The sequence below is a fragment of the Bombina bombina genome, chromosome 4 (assembly GCF_027579735.1).
Source record: "Bombina bombina isolate aBomBom1 chromosome 4, aBomBom1.pri, whole genome shotgun sequence".
Taxonomy (NCBI): Eukaryota; Metazoa; Chordata; class Amphibia; order Anura; family Bombinatoridae; genus Bombina; species Bombina bombina.
Window position 1 is genome coordinate 882,854,077 of NC_069502.1, and position 15,520 is coordinate 882,869,596.

General features: G+C 41.6%; 1 protein-coding gene across 1 annotated transcript in view; it reads left to right on the top strand.

The window, feature by feature from the left end:
* Positions 1-15,520, top strand: part of LOC128657432 (E3 ubiquitin-protein ligase SHPRH-like) — a 179,049-nt gene that overhangs the window by 113,178 nt on the left and 50,351 nt on the right. The window contains exon 6 of the mRNA XM_053711784.1: positions 3,485-3,571. Coding sequence (XP_053567759.1) covers positions 3,485-3,571 — 87 coding nt within the window. The remainder of the gene's footprint in view (positions 1-3,484; positions 3,572-15,520) is intronic.

Genomic DNA, 15,520 nt, shown 5'->3' on the forward strand with positions numbered 1-15,520 from the left:
TCCTTGAAAGGTCAAATCTCTGCTCTTTCTGTTCTTTTTCACAGAAAGATTGCTATTCTTCCTGATATTCATTGTTTTGTACAAGCTTTGGTTCGTATAAAGCCTGTCATTAAGTCAATTTCTCCTCCTTGGAGTTTGAATTTGGTTCTGGGGGCTCTTCAAGCTCCTCCATTTGAACCTATGCATTCATTGGATATTAAATTACTTTCTTGGAAAGTTTTGTTCCTTTTGGCCATCTCTTCTGCCAGAAGAGTTTCTGAATTATCTGCTCTTTCTTGTGAGTCTCCTTTTCTGATTTTTCATCAGGATAAGGCGGTGTTGCGAACTTCTTTTGAATTTTTGCCTAAGTTGTGAATTCCAACAACATTAGTAGAGACATTGTGGTTCCTTCATTATGTCCTAATCCTAAGAATTCTAAGGAGAAATCGTTGCATTCTTTGGATGTTGTTAGAGCTTTGAAATATTATGTTGAAGCTACTAAGTCTTTCCGAAAGACTTCTAGTTTATTTGTTATCTTTTCCGGTTCTAGAAAGGCCAGAAAACTTCTGCCATTTCTTTGGCATCTTGGTTGAAATCTTTAATTCATCTTGCCTATGTTGAGTCGGGTAAAACTCCGCCTCATAGGATTACAGCTCATTCTACTAGGTCAGTTTCTACTTCCTGGGCGTTTAGGAATGAAGCAGTTGGTCAGATTTGCAAAGCGGCAACTTGGTCCTCTTTGCATACTTTTACCAAATTCTACCATTTTGATGTATTTTCTTCTTCTGAAGCAGTTTTTGGTAGAAAAGTACTTCAGGCAGCGGTTTCAGTTTGAATCTTCTGCTTATGTTTTTCATTAAACTTTATTTTGGGTGTGGATTATTTTCAGCAGGAATTGGCTGTCTTTATTTTATCCCTCCCTCTCTAGTGACTCTTGTGTGGAAAGATCCACATCTTGGGTAGTCATTATCCCATACGTCACTAGCTCATGGACTCTTGCTAATTACATGAAAGAAAACATAATTTATGTAAGAACTTACCTGATAAATTCATTTCTTTCATATTAGCAAGAGTCCATGAGGCCCGCCCTTTTTTGTGGTGGTTATGATTTTTTTTTTTTTTTTTTTTGTATAAAGCACAATTATTCCAATTCCTTATTTTATATGCTTTCGCACTTTTTTCTTATCACCCCACTTCTTGGCTATTCGTTAAACTGAATTGTGGGTGTGGTGAGGGGTGTATTTATAGGCATTTTAAGGTTTGGGAAACTTTGCCCCTCCTGGTAGGAATGTATATCCCATACGTCACTAGCTCATGGACTCTTGCTAATATGAAAGAAATGAATTTATCAGGTAAGTTCTTACATAAATTATGTTTTTAAACAATTTTCAAGTTTACTTCTATTATCAAATTTGCTTTATTTTCTTGGTATCATTTGTTGAAGGAGCAGCAATACTGGTTTCTAACTGAACACATGAGTGAGCCAATGACAATCGGTGTATATATATATATATATGCATCCACCAATCAGCAGCTAGAACCTAGGTTCTTTGCTGCTCCTGAGCTTACCTAGTTAAACCATTCAGCAAAGGATAACAAGAGATGAAAAAAAAATTAAATAATAGAAGAAAATTGTAAAGTTGTTTAAAATTGTATGCTCTGTCTAAATCATGAATGTCTAATTATGACTTTACTGTACCTTTTAAATTTATTGGATATCACTCAAACAGGTAAATATCATTAAAGGTGTATTATGTCAATGTCTATTACAGGTTTCAATAAAGGTGGTATTACAGCAATGTTTATATTATAATGAAATGAATGTGGTTTCCAAACTAAAAATCCAATATCCTCTATAAAATAAAATCAATAACATATTTAAAATAAATCATCAAAATTTACCAAGATACATTTTTTGACAAACTGATCGTAATGAATTATAGTAAATTCTCTTTGTAAAAAAAAAAAGGCATGAAACAGGAATCTCTGACAAATAACTAAATCCATTTGTTTTATTTTGTTGTTTTTAAGTTACACTGTCACAGTACAAATCTAGAACACTATATTACAATATACAGGTATACCCCACTCATACATTGAGTTAGGGCCCGGAGCCCCGCTGTAAAGTGAAAACCGCCTTAAAGTGAAACAACGTGGTTTTAGCCTTCTTTTCACTTGCCAGTGTGTTTAAGAACTTGAAAACATGTTTGAACTAACTTATTAGGGGTGCAATAGCACTACGTTTAGTTTAACACCAGCACAGCTCTGTATTCATTTAGTATTCAATAAAAACTGTACCTGTAAAACAGTGACAATTGCTGTAGTAAAATTTGCCAGACTACAATACTCACATTGATTGCACTGTAATGCTGTAAACAGAGTGAACTGCACATAACAAAATGGTGCCAGTCACTTTTCTCGCAATCTCATGATGAGTACAGCACTGTTTCCAAATCCTTGGAGATTGAACTTCAGCTCCACAAAGCGCTGTATTAGGGAAATGCTGTAAAGTAAGGCATACCTGTACATTCATCATGAATCATGCTATTCAGAGTATAGCTACTACTATAGAAATGGCGTCATATCAAATTTAGAATTCAGACCTTTTGGATACATAGTTCTTATACGATAAACTAGCTAAGTCTTTTGTACAGTAGTCTCCTTTCAAAATCCCCACCCCTCCAATCAGGATTTAATTTAAAAATGCCTCAAAATAAAAAAAAATCTTTAAAATTATGATTATTATTATTAAGCATTTCCCTAAAATGCCTATAGAGATGGGTATTTAGATCTCCATTCTCAATGTTATATAGATGTTCTCTTATTCTCTCTCGAAGGCCCCAATGATCGAAAGTGCTGCGAGGTGGTGATATATTCAAAAGGGATCCAATGCGATGTCGAGAATGCCAGCGAAATATTAAAAAGTGCCACTATTACTCGTTAAAAGGCAGCATTGCAGAGGGGCATTTTACTATACATTGAAATGGGTGCCGATGCTGGTAAAATATAATTATTATTATTATCGGTTATTTGTAGAGCGCCAACAGATTCCGCAGCGCTAAATATTACAAGCAGTATCACCACCGACATTGGTGATGTAAAGTCAAAGGATCTCTTTTAAATATATTGCAAACAACCTAATAAATATACCTATGTACCCCTAAACTGACATAATCCACCACCGCAACCCTGCACTAACTAACCCCTAAGCTACCAGTAGCTCACCGCAATTAACTTCCTAATCTTTTAACCCGCCAATAGCCCACCGCAAACACCCCCTACACTACTTAACCCCTATACCGCTGTTGCCCTTTCTGTCTGCCTCCATGTCTGTCAGATTTTATTTTTGGACATTTGAATAAAGTTTGAAGTGTTCATTCTACACATCTAGTAGTACCAGCTCTTTTTGTGTGGTTGTATTGTTATATTACCTAAATATTGCTGCATGGAAACAGAATAATTGAAGTTTTAGTTATGTTCTGATTAGACATGTTGTTTATTTTAGTGGCAAGATGTGCTGGACATCATCGCTAAAGCCCTTCAGGACAACAATTTGGTATATTCACAGATAAACGGGATCCAGAAGTTTCAGGTACAAAATGCTGCCTAGTTGGATGTTCTAGGATATTCATGACCTCACTCACTGTGATATGCTCAACATCCCAGTTATTAATTTAAAGGGACAGTAAACCGCTTGTAATTACAAGGCATTTCTGTTGTATTCCTATAGAATAACATATCCGCCACAGCTTAATGTTTTTAAAACAAATTAACATCCTTTTCTCTTGTTAAGTGTGTTCAGTCCACGGGTCATCCATTACTTATGGGATAGGAAGTTGCAAGAGGATCACCCAAGCAGAGCTGCTATATAGCTCCTCCCCTCACATGTCATATCCAGTCATTCTCTTGCAACCCTCAACAAAGAAGGAGGTCGCGAGAGGAGCTGGAGTTTTTACTTAATTATTCTTCAATCAAAAGTTTGTTATTTTAAATGGCACCGGAGTGTGCTGTTTTACTATCTCAGGCAGTATTTGGAAGAAGAAACTGCCTGCGTTTTCTATGATCTTAGCAGGCGTAACTAAGATCCACTGGCTGTTCTCGACATTCTGAGGAGTGGGGTAACTTCAGAAAATGGGAATAGCATGCGGGGTCCCCCGCAAATGAGGTATGTGCAGTACAATATTTTCTGGGAATGGAATTGACTAAGAAAACACTGCTGTTACCCGTATGATGTAAGTACAGCCTTAAATGCAGTAGTAGCGACTGGTATCAGGCTGATAAATGTATGCACAGTAGAGTTATTTTCTAGGGACTAGAATTTGACTGAGAAAATACTGTTAATACTGAAATAATGCTTAAGCCTTATCTGCAGTGGAAGCGACTGGTAGCAGGCTTAGTGATAACTTTGCATAAACATTAAAAAAAGTTTGTTTTTAAAACGTTTACTGGCATGTTATTCGTTTTGTGAGGTACTTTGGTGATAAATCCTTTTGGGCATGATTTTTTTCCACATGGCTAACGTATATTTCTGCATAGAAACCGTTATATCAGGTCTCCCACTGTTGTAAATGAGTGGGAGGGGCCTTTTTTTTAGCGCCTTGTTGCGCAGTTAAAATTCTAGCACAGTCTTCCTGCTTCTTCCTCCTTGATCCAGGACGTCTCTAGAGAGCTCAGGGGTCTTCAAAATTCGTTTTTGAGGGAGGTAATCAGTCACAGCAGACCTGTGACAGTGTGTTTGACTGTGATAAAAGCGTTAAATCTTAATTTGATATCCGTTTTTGGGTACTGAGGGGTTAATCATCCTTTTGCTAATGGGTGCAATCCTCTGCTAATTAATACATTTAAAGAATTGTTGACTATAACTGAATTAGTTCTTTGTTATTCAACTGTGTTTTTTTAAAAGCGCTGCAGCGTTTTTTATATTGCTTGTAAACTTATTGAAAGTAATTTCCAAGCTTGCTAGCTTCATTGCTAGTCTGTTTAAACATGTCTGATACAGAGGAATCTGCTTGTTCATAATGTTTAAAAGCCGATGTGGAGCCCAATAGAAATATGTGTACCAATTGTATTGATATTACTTTGAATAAAAGTCAATCTGTACCGATAAAGAAATTATCACCAGACAACGAGAGGGAAGTTATGCCGTCTAACTCTCCTCACGTGTCAGTACCTTCGTCTCCCGCTCGGGAGGTGCGTGAGATTGAGGCGCCAAGTACATCAAGGCCCTTACAAATCACTTTACATGATATGGCTAATGTTATGAAAGAAGTATAATACAATATGCCTGAGTTAAGAGGCAAGCGCGACAGCTCTGGAATAAGGACAGAGCGCGCCGATGACACGAGAGCCATGTCTGATACTGCGTCACAATTTGCAGAACATGAGGACGGAGAGCTTCATTCTGTGGGTGACGGTTCTGATTCGGGGAGACCGGATTCAGAAATTTCAAATTTTAAATTTAAGCTTGAGAACCTCCGCGTGTTGCTAGGGGAGGTGTTAGCGGCACTGAATGATTGTGACACGGTGGCAATCCCAGAGAAATTATGTAGGCTGGATAAATACTATGCGGTACCGGTGTGTACTGACGTTTTTCCTATACCAAAGAGGCTTACAGAGATTATTAGCAAGGAGTGGGATAGACCCGGTGTGCCTTTTTCCCCTCCTCCGATATTTAGAAAAATGTTCCCTATAGACGCCACCACACGAGACTTATGGCAGACGGTCCCTAAGGTGGAGGGAGCAGTTTCTACTTTAGCCAAGCGTACCACTATCCCGGTGGAGGATAGCTGTGCTTTCTCAGATCCAATGGATAAAAAATTAGAGGGTTACCTTAAGAAAATGTTTGTTCAACAAGGTTTTATATTACAGCCTCTTGCATGCATTGCGCCTGTCACTGCTGCAGCGGCATTCTGGTTTGAGTCTCTGGAAGAGGCGATTCGCACAGCACCATTGGATGAGTCTTTGAGCAAGATTAGAACCCTTAAGCTGGCTAATGCATTTGTTTCGGATGCCGTAGTGCATTTAACCAAACTTATGGCTAAGAATTCCGGATTCGCCATACAGGCGCGCAGATCGCTATGGCTTAAATCCTGGTCAGCAGATGTAACTTCTAAGTCTAAACTACTGAACATTCCTTTCAAAGGGCAGACCTTATTCGGGCCCGGCTTGAAGGAAATTATTGCTGACATTACTGGAGGTAAGGGCCACACCCTTCCTCAGGACAGGGCCAAATCAAAGGCCAAACAGTCTAATTTTCGTGCCTTTCGTAATTTCAAGGCAGGAGCAGCATCAACTTCCTCCGCTCCAAAACAGGAAGGAACTACTGCTCGTTACAGACAGGGTTGGAAAGGCAACCAGTCATGGAACAAGGGCAAGCAGGCCAGAAAGCCTACTTCCGCCCCTAAGACAGCATGAAGACAGGGCCCCCTTTCCGGAGACGGATCTAGTGGGGTGCAGACTTTCTCTCTTCGCCCAGGCTTGGGCAAGAGATGTACAGGATCCCTGGACGTTGGAGATTATATCTCAGGGATACCTTCTGGATTTCAAAACTTCTCCTCCACAAGGGAGGTTTCATCTGTCAAGGTTATCAACAAACCTAGTAAAGAAAGAGGCATTTCTACAATGTGTACAAGACCTCTTAGTGATGGGAGTGATCCACCCAGTTCCGCGAACGGAACAGGGGCAAGGGTTTTATTCAAATCTGTTTGTGGTTCCCAAAAAAGAGGGAACCTTCAGACCAATCTTAGACTTAAAAATCTTAAACAAATTCCTAAGGGTTCCATCGTTCAAGATGGAAACCATTCGGACCATCCTACCCATGATCCAAGAGGGTCAATATATGACCACAGTGGACCTAAAGGATGCCTACCTTCACATACCGATTCACAAAGATCATTATCGGTACCTAAGGTTTGCCTTTCTAGACAGGCATTACCAGTTTGTAGCTCTTCCCTTCGGGTTAGCTACGGCCCAGAGAATTTTTACAAAGGTTCTGGGCTCATTTCTTTCGGTACTAAGACCACGAGGCATAGCGGTGGCTCCGTACCTAGACGACATTCTGATACAAGCGTCAAGTTTTCAAAATGCAAAGTCTCATACAGAGATAGTTCTAGCATTTCTGAGGTCGCATGGGTGGAAAGTGAACGTGGAAAAGAGTTCTCTGTTACCACTCACAAGGGTCCCTTTTCTAGGGACTCTTATAGATTCTGTAGAGATGAAAATTTACCTGACGGAGTCCAGGTTATCAAAGATTCTCAATGCTTGCCGTGTCCTTCACTCCATTCCAAGCCCATCAGTAGCTCAGTGCATGGAAGTAATCGGCTTAATGGTCGCGGCAATGGACATAGTGCCATTTGCGCGCCTACATCTCAGACCGCTGCAACTATGCATGCTAAGTCAATGGAACGGGGATTACTCAGATCTGTCCCCTTTGCTAAATCTGGACCAGGAGACCAGAGATTCTCTTCTCTGGTGGTTGTCACAGGTTCATCTGTCCAAAGGAATGACTTTTTGCAGACCAGATTGGACGATTGTAACAACAGATGCCAGCCTACTTGGCTGGGAAGCAGTCTGGAACTCCCTGAAGGCTCAGGGATCGTGGACTCAGGAGGAGAAACTCCTCCCGATAAACATTCTAGAATTAAGAGCAATATTCAATGCTCTTCTAGCTTGGCCTCAGTTAGCAACACTGAGGTTCATCAGATTTCAGTCGGACAACATCACGACTGTGGCTTACATCAATCATCAAGGGGGAACCAGGAGTTCCCTAGCGATGTTGGAAGTCTCGAAGATAATTCGCTGGGCAGAGTCTCACTCTTGCCACCTGTCAGCGATCTACATCCCAGGCGTGGAGAACTGGGAGGCGGATTTTCTAAGTCGCCAGACTTTTCATCCGGGGGAGTGGGAACTTCACCCGGAGGTATTTGCTCAACTGATTCGTCGTTGGGGCAAACCGGATCTGGATCTCATGGCATCTCGCCAGAACGCCAAGCTTCCTTGTTACGGATCCAGGTCCAGGGACCCGGGAGCGGTGCTGGTAGATGCACTTGCAGCCCCTTGGGTTTTCAACATAGCTTATGTGTTTCCACCTTTTCCGTTGCTACTTCGACTGATTGCCAGGATCAAACAGGAGAGAGCATAGGTGATTCTGATAGCGCCTGCGTGGCCACGCAGGACCTGGTATGCAGACCTAGTGGACATGTCGTCCTGTCCACCATGGTCTCTACCCCTGAGGCAGGACCTTCTAATTCAGGGTCCTTTCAACCATCCAAACCTAATTTCTCTGAGGCTGACTGCTTGGAAATTGAACGCTTGATTCTATCAAAGCGTGGGTTTTCGGATTCGGTTATTGATACATTAATACAGGCTCGGAAGCCTGTTACCAGAAAAATTTACCACAAGATATGGCGTAAATATTTATATTGGTGTGAATCCAAGAGTTACTCATGGAGTAAGGTTAGGATTCCTAGGATATTGTCTTTTCTACAAGAGGGTTTAGAAAAGGGCTTATCCGCTAGTTCACTAAAGGGACAGATTTCTGCTCTGTCTATTCTTTTACACAAGCGTCTGGCAGAGAATCCAGACATCCAGGCTTTTTGTCAGGCTTTGGCTAGGATTAAGCCTGTGTTTAAAACTGTTGCTCCTCCGTGGAGCTTAAACTTGGTTCTTAAAGTTCTTCAGGGTGTTCCGTTTGAACCCCTTCATTCCATTGATATTAAGCTTTTATCTTGGAAAGTTCTGTTTTTGATGGATATTTCCTCGGCTCGAAGAGTCTCTGAATTATCTGCCTTACATTGTGATTCTCCTTATCTGATTTTTCATTCAGACAAGGTAGTCCTGCGTACTAAACCTGGGTTTTTACCTAAGGTTGTTTCTAACAGGAATATCAATCAAGAGATTGTTGTTCCATCATTATGTCCTAATCCTTCTTCAAAGAAGGAACGTCTTTTGCATAATCTAGACGTGGTCCGTGCCCTGAAGTTCTACTTACAGGCAACTAAAGATTTTCGACAAACTTCTTCTCTGTTTGTCGTTTACTCTGGACAGAGGAGAGGTCAAAAGGCTTCGGCTACCTCTCTCTCTTTTTGGCTTCGTAGCATAATACGCTTAGCCTATGAGACTGCTGGACAGCAGCCTCCTGAAAAAATTACAGCTCATTCCACTAGATTTGTGGCTTCCACCTGGGCCTTTAAGAATGAGGCCTCTGTTGAACAGATTTGCAAGGCTGCAACTTGGTCTTCACTTCATACTTTTTCCAAATTTTACAAATTTGACACTTTTGCTTCTTCGGAGGCTGTTTTTGGGAGAAAGGTTCTACAGGCAGTGGTTCCTTCTGTTTAATGTTCCTGCCTTGTCCCTCCCATCATCCGTGTACTTTAGCTTTGGTATTGGTATCCCATAAGTAATGGATGACCCGTGGACTGAACACACTTAACAAGAGAAAACATAATTTATGCTTACCTGATAAATTTATTTCTCTTGTAGTGTGTTCAGTCCACGGCCCGCCCTGTCTTTTTGAGGCAGGTTCTAAATTTTAAATTATAACTCCAGTCACCACTGCACCCTATAGTTTCTCCTTTCTCGTCTTGTTTCGGTCGAATGACTTGATATGACATGTGAGGGGAGGAGCTATATAGCAGCTCTGCTTGGGTGATCCTCTTGCAACTTCCTGTTGGGAAGGAGAATATATCCCATAAGTAATGGATGACCCGTGGACTGAACACACTACAAGAGAAATAAATTTATCAGGTAAGCATAAATTATGTTTTTACTGCAATTAGTTTTTAATAGCCAAACTCCAGCCACCATTTGCCTTATTTGTAGGAGCCAATTTGGGCTTTAGTCTGCAGACAGTTCAATAATTTACTTTGAATATGTGCAAACAAAATATATTGACTAAAAAACTTTCTGAACACTTAAAGGGACAGTCTAGTCAAAATTAAACTTTTATGATTCATATAGGGCATGCAATTTTAAACAACTTTCTAATTCACGCCTACTATCAATTTTTCTTTGTTCTCTTGGTATTCTTTGTTGAAAGCTAAACCAAGTTAGGATCATATGTTAATTCCTAAGACCTTGAAGGCCGCCTTTTATTCAAGTGCATTTTGACAGTTTTTCACAGCTAGACATTGCTAGTTCACGTGTGCCATACAGATAACATTGTGCTCACTGCCGTGGAGTTACTTATGAGTCAGCAATGATTGTCTAAAATGCAAGTCTGTCAAAAGAACTAAAACAAGGGGGCAGTCTGCAGAAGCTTAGATACAAGGTAATCACAGAGGTAAAAGGTATATTAATATAACCATGTTGGTTATGCAAAATTGGGAGATGGGTAATAAAGGGATTTATCTATCTTTTTAAATAATAAAAATTCTGGAGTAGATTGTCCCTTTAAAGTGAAAATCCAGAAACCTCAAAATTGGAAAAAGTATTTGAATAGTAAAAATATCAATCACCAGTGCGCCTAAGTGTCGACATGAATTCAAAACTAGTCTATAGAAAGGATAGTCACAGATATTAAATAGTGTACCAACTAGATCTGATACAATAACAAAATGTCACAATAGGTAACATTTAAAATAAGTTTAAATACGCACAGATCCAATTAAAAACATACAGTAGCCTTTCCTGGTCTGCAAAGCTAGGACTTCTGAATGTAAGATTTTCTTGTGAGCAATGTACCATTTTTATTACTACATTTCTACCTTGTGATGTTGAAGGGATAGGAAAGTCAAAATTAAACTTGCATGATTCACATAGAGCATGTCATTTTAAGACACTTTTAAAATCACTTCTATTTCTCTTGTTAAGTGTATCCAGTCCACGGATCATCCATTACTTGTGGGATATTCTCCTTCCCAACAGGAAGTTGCAAGAGGATCACCCACAGCAGAGCTGCTATATAGCTCCTCCCCTCACTGCCATATCCAGTCATTCTCTTGCAACTCTCAACTAAGATGGAGGTCGTAAGAGGACTGTGGTGTTTTATACTTAGTTTATTTCTTCAATCAAAAGTTTGTTATTTTTAAATGGTACCGGAGTGTACTGTTTATCTCAGGCAGTATTTAGAAGAAGAATCTGCCTGCGTTTTCTATGTTCTTAGCAGAAGTAACTAAGATCCTTTGCTGTTCTCACATATTCTGAGGAGTTAGGTAACTTCAGAGGGGGAATAGCGTGCAGGGTTTCCTGTAATAAGGTATGTGCAGTTAAAATATTTTTCTAGGGATGGAATTTGCTAGAAAATGCTGCTGATACCGAAGTAATGTAAGTAAAGCCTTAAATGCAGTGATAGCGACTGGCTTATTAATAGAGATACATACTCTTATAAAAGTGTATTTTAAAACGTTTGCTGGCATGTTTAATCGTTTTTTACATATGTTTGGTGATAAAACGTATTGGGGCCTAGTTTTTTCCACATGGCTGGCTTGAATTTTGCCTAGAAACAGTTCCCTGAGGCTTCCCACTGTTGTAATATGAGTGGGAGGGGCCTATTTTGGCGTTTTTTTGCACAGCAAAAATTACACACACAGACATCCAGCTTCTTCCTGCATGATCCAGGACTTCTCTGAAGGGCTCAAAAGGCTTCAAAAGTCGTATTGAGGGAGGTAAAAAGCCACAGTAGAGCTGTGGCAGTTGTTGTGACTGTTTAAAAAACGTTTTTGTCATTTGTTATTCCGTTTTTGGTATTAAGGGGTTAATCATCCATTTGCAAGTGGGTGCAATGCTCTGCTAACTTATTACATACACTGTAAAAATTTCGTTAGTGTAACTGCATTCACTGTTATTTCAAAATTTGGGAAAATTTGTGTTTCTTAAAGGCGCAGTAACGTTTTTTATATTGCTTGTAAACTTGTTTTAAAGTGTTTTCCAAGCTTGCTAGTCTCATTGCTAGTCTGTTTAAACATGTCTGACACAGAGGAACCTACTTGTTCATTATGTTTGAAAGCCATGGTGGAGCCCCATAGGAGAATGTGTACTAAATGTATTGATTTCACCTTAAACAGTAAAGATCAGTCTTTATCTATTAAAGAATTATCACCAGAGGGTTCTGACGAGGGGGAAGTTATGCCGACTAACTCTCCCCACGTATCAGACCCTTCGCCTCCCGCTCAGGGGACGCACGCTAATATGGCGCCAATTACATCAGGGACGCCCATAGCGATTACCTTGCAGGACATGGCTGCAATCATGAATAATACCCTGTCAGAGGTATTATCTAGATTGCCTGAATTAAGAGGCAAGCGCGATAGCTCTGGGGTTAGGAGAGATACAGAGCGTGCAAATGCTGTTAGAGCCATGTCTGATACTGCGTCACAATATGCAGAACATGAGGACGGAGAGCTTCAGTCTGTGGGTGACATCTCTGACTCGGGGAAACCTGATTCAGAGATTTCTAATTTTAAATTTAAGCTTGAGAACCTCCGTGTATTGCTTGGGGAGGTATTAGCTGCTCTGAATGACTGTAACACAGTTGCAATTCCAGAGAAATTGTGTAGGCTGGATAGATACTATGCGGTGCCGGTGTGTACTGACGTTTTTCCTATACCTAAAAGGCTTACAGAAATTATTAGCAAGGAGTGGGATAGACCCGGTGTGCCCTTTTCCCCACCTCCTATATTTAGAATAATGTTTCCAATAGACGCCACTACACGGGACTTATGGCAGACGGTCCCTAAGGTGGAGGGAGCAGTTTCTACTTTAGCAAAGCGTACCACTATCCCGGTTGAGGACAGTTGTGCTTTTTCAGATCCAATGGATAAAAAATTGGAGGGTTACCTTAAGAAAATGTTTATTCAACAAGGTTTTATTTTACAGCCCCTTGCATGCATTGCGCCTGTCACTGCTGCGGCGGCGGCATTCTGGTTTGAGGCCCTGGAAGAGGCCATCCAGACAGCTCCATTGAATGAAATTATTGACAAGCTTAGAACGCTTAAGCTAGCTAACTCATTTGTTTCTGATGCCATTGTTCATTTGACTAAACTAACGTAGGGCGCTATGGCTTAAATCCTGGTCAGCTGACGTGACTTCAAAGTCTAAATTACTCAACATTCCTTTCAAGGGGCAGACCTTATTCGGGCCTGGCTTGAAGGAAATTATTGCTGACATTACTGGAGGCAAGGGTCATACCCTTCCTCAGGACAGGGCCAAATCAAAGGCCAAACAGTCTAATTTTCGTGCCTTTCGAAATTTCAAGGCAGGAGCAGCATCAACTTCCTCCGCTTCAAAACAAGAGGGAACTGTTGCTCATTCCAGACAGGCCTGGAAACCTAACCAGTCCTGGAACAAGGGCAAGCAGGCCAGAAAGCCTGCTGCTGCCCCCAAGACAGCATGAAGGAACAGCCCCCTATCCGGAAACGGATCTAGTGGGGGGCAGACTTTCTCTCTTCGCCCAGGCGTGGGCAAGAGATGTTCAGGATCCCTGGGCGTTGGAGATCATATCTCAGGGATATCTTCTGGACTTCAAAGCTTCTCCTCCACAAGGGAGATTTCATCTTTCAAGGTTATCAGCAAACCAGATAAAGAAAGAGGCATTCCTAAGCTGTGTGCAAGACCTCCTAGTAATGGGAGTGATCCATCCAGTTCCGCGGACGGAGCAAGGACAGGGATTTTATTCAAATCTGTTTGTGGTTCCCAAGAAAGAGGGAACCTTCAGACCAATCTTGGATCTAAAGATCTTAAACAAATTCCTCAGAGTTCCATCATTCAAAATGGAAACTATTCGGACCATCCTACCCATGATCCAAGAGGGTCAGTACATGACCACAGTGGACTTAAAGGATGCCTACCTTCACATACCGATTCACAAAGATCATCATCGGTTCCTAAGGTTTGCCTTTCTAGACAGGCATTACCAATTTGTAGCTCTTCCCTTCGGGTTGGCCACTGCCCCGAGAATTTTTACAAAGGTTCTGGGCTCACTTCTGGCGGTTCTAAGACCGCGAGGCATAGCGGTGGCTCCGTATCTAGACGACATCCTGATACAGGAATCAAGCTTCCAAATTGCCAAGTCTCATACAGAGATAGTTCTGGCATTTCTGAGGTCGCATGGGTGGAAAGTGAACGTGGAAAAGAGTTCTCTATCACCACTCACAAGAGTCTCCTTCCTAGGGACTCTTATAGATTCTGTAGAGATGAAAATTTACCTGACGGAGTCCAGGTTATCAAAACTTCTAAATGCTTGCCGTGTCCTTCATTCCATTCCACGCCCGCCAGTGGCTCAGTGCATGGAAGTAATCGGCTTAATGGTAGCGGCAATGGACATAGTGCCATTTGCGCGCCTGCATCTCAGACCGCTGCAATTATGCATGCTAAGTCAGTGGAATGGGGATTACTCAGATTTTTCCCCTCTACTAAATCTGGATCAAGAGACCAGAGATTCTCTTCTCTGGTGGCTTTCTCGGGTCCATCTGTCCAAGAGTATGACCTTTTCGCAGGCCAGATTGGACGATTGTAACAACAGATGCCAGCCTTCTAGGTTGGGGCGCAGTCTGGAACTCCCTGAAGGCTCAAGGATCGTGGACTCAGGAGGAGAAACTCCTCCCAATAAATATTCTGGAGTTAAGAGCAATATTCAAGGCTCTTCTAGCTTGGTCTCAGTTAGCAACACTGAGGTTCATCAGATTTCAGTCGGACAACATCACGACTGTGGCTTACATCAACCATCAAGGGGGAACCAGGAGTTCCCTAGCGATGTTAGAAGTCTCAAAGATAATTCGCTGGGCAGAGTCTCACTCTTGCCACCTGTCAGCGATCCACATCCCAGGCGTCGAGAACTGGGAGGCGGATTTTCTAAGTCGTCAGACTTTTCATCCGGGGGAGTGGGAACTCCATCCGGAGGTGTTTGCTCAACTGGTCCATCGTTGGGGCAAACCAGAACTGGATCTCATGGCGTCTCGCCAGAACGCCAAGCTTCCTTGTTACGGATCCAGGTTCAGGGACCCGGGAGCAACGCTGATAGATGCTCTAGCAGCTCCTTGGTTCTTCAACCTGGCCTATGTGTTTCCACCGTTTCCTCTGCTCCCTCGACTGATTGCCAAAATCAAACAGGAGAGAGCATCGGTGATTCTGATAGCGCCTTCGTGGCCACGCAGGACCTTGTATGCAGACCTAGTGGACATGTCATCTCTTCCACCATGGACTCTGCTTCTGATGCAGGACCTTCTAATACAAGGTCCTTTCAATCATCCAAATCTAATTTCTCTGAGACTGACTGCATGGAGATTGAACGCTTGATTCTATCAAGGCGTGGCTTCTCCGAGTCAGTCATTGATACCTTAATACAGGCTCGGAAGCCTGTCACCAGGAAAATCTACCATAAGATGTGGCGTAAATATCTTTATTGGTGTGAATCCAAGAGTTACTCATGGAGTAAGGTTAGGATTCCTTGGATATTGTCCTTTCTCCAAGAGGGTTTGGACAAAGGCTTATCAGCTAGTTCTTTAAAAGGACAGATCTCTGCTCTGTCTATTCTTTTGCACAAGCGTCTGGCAGAAGTTCCAGACGTCCAGGCATTTTGTCAGGCTTTGGTTAGGATTAAGCC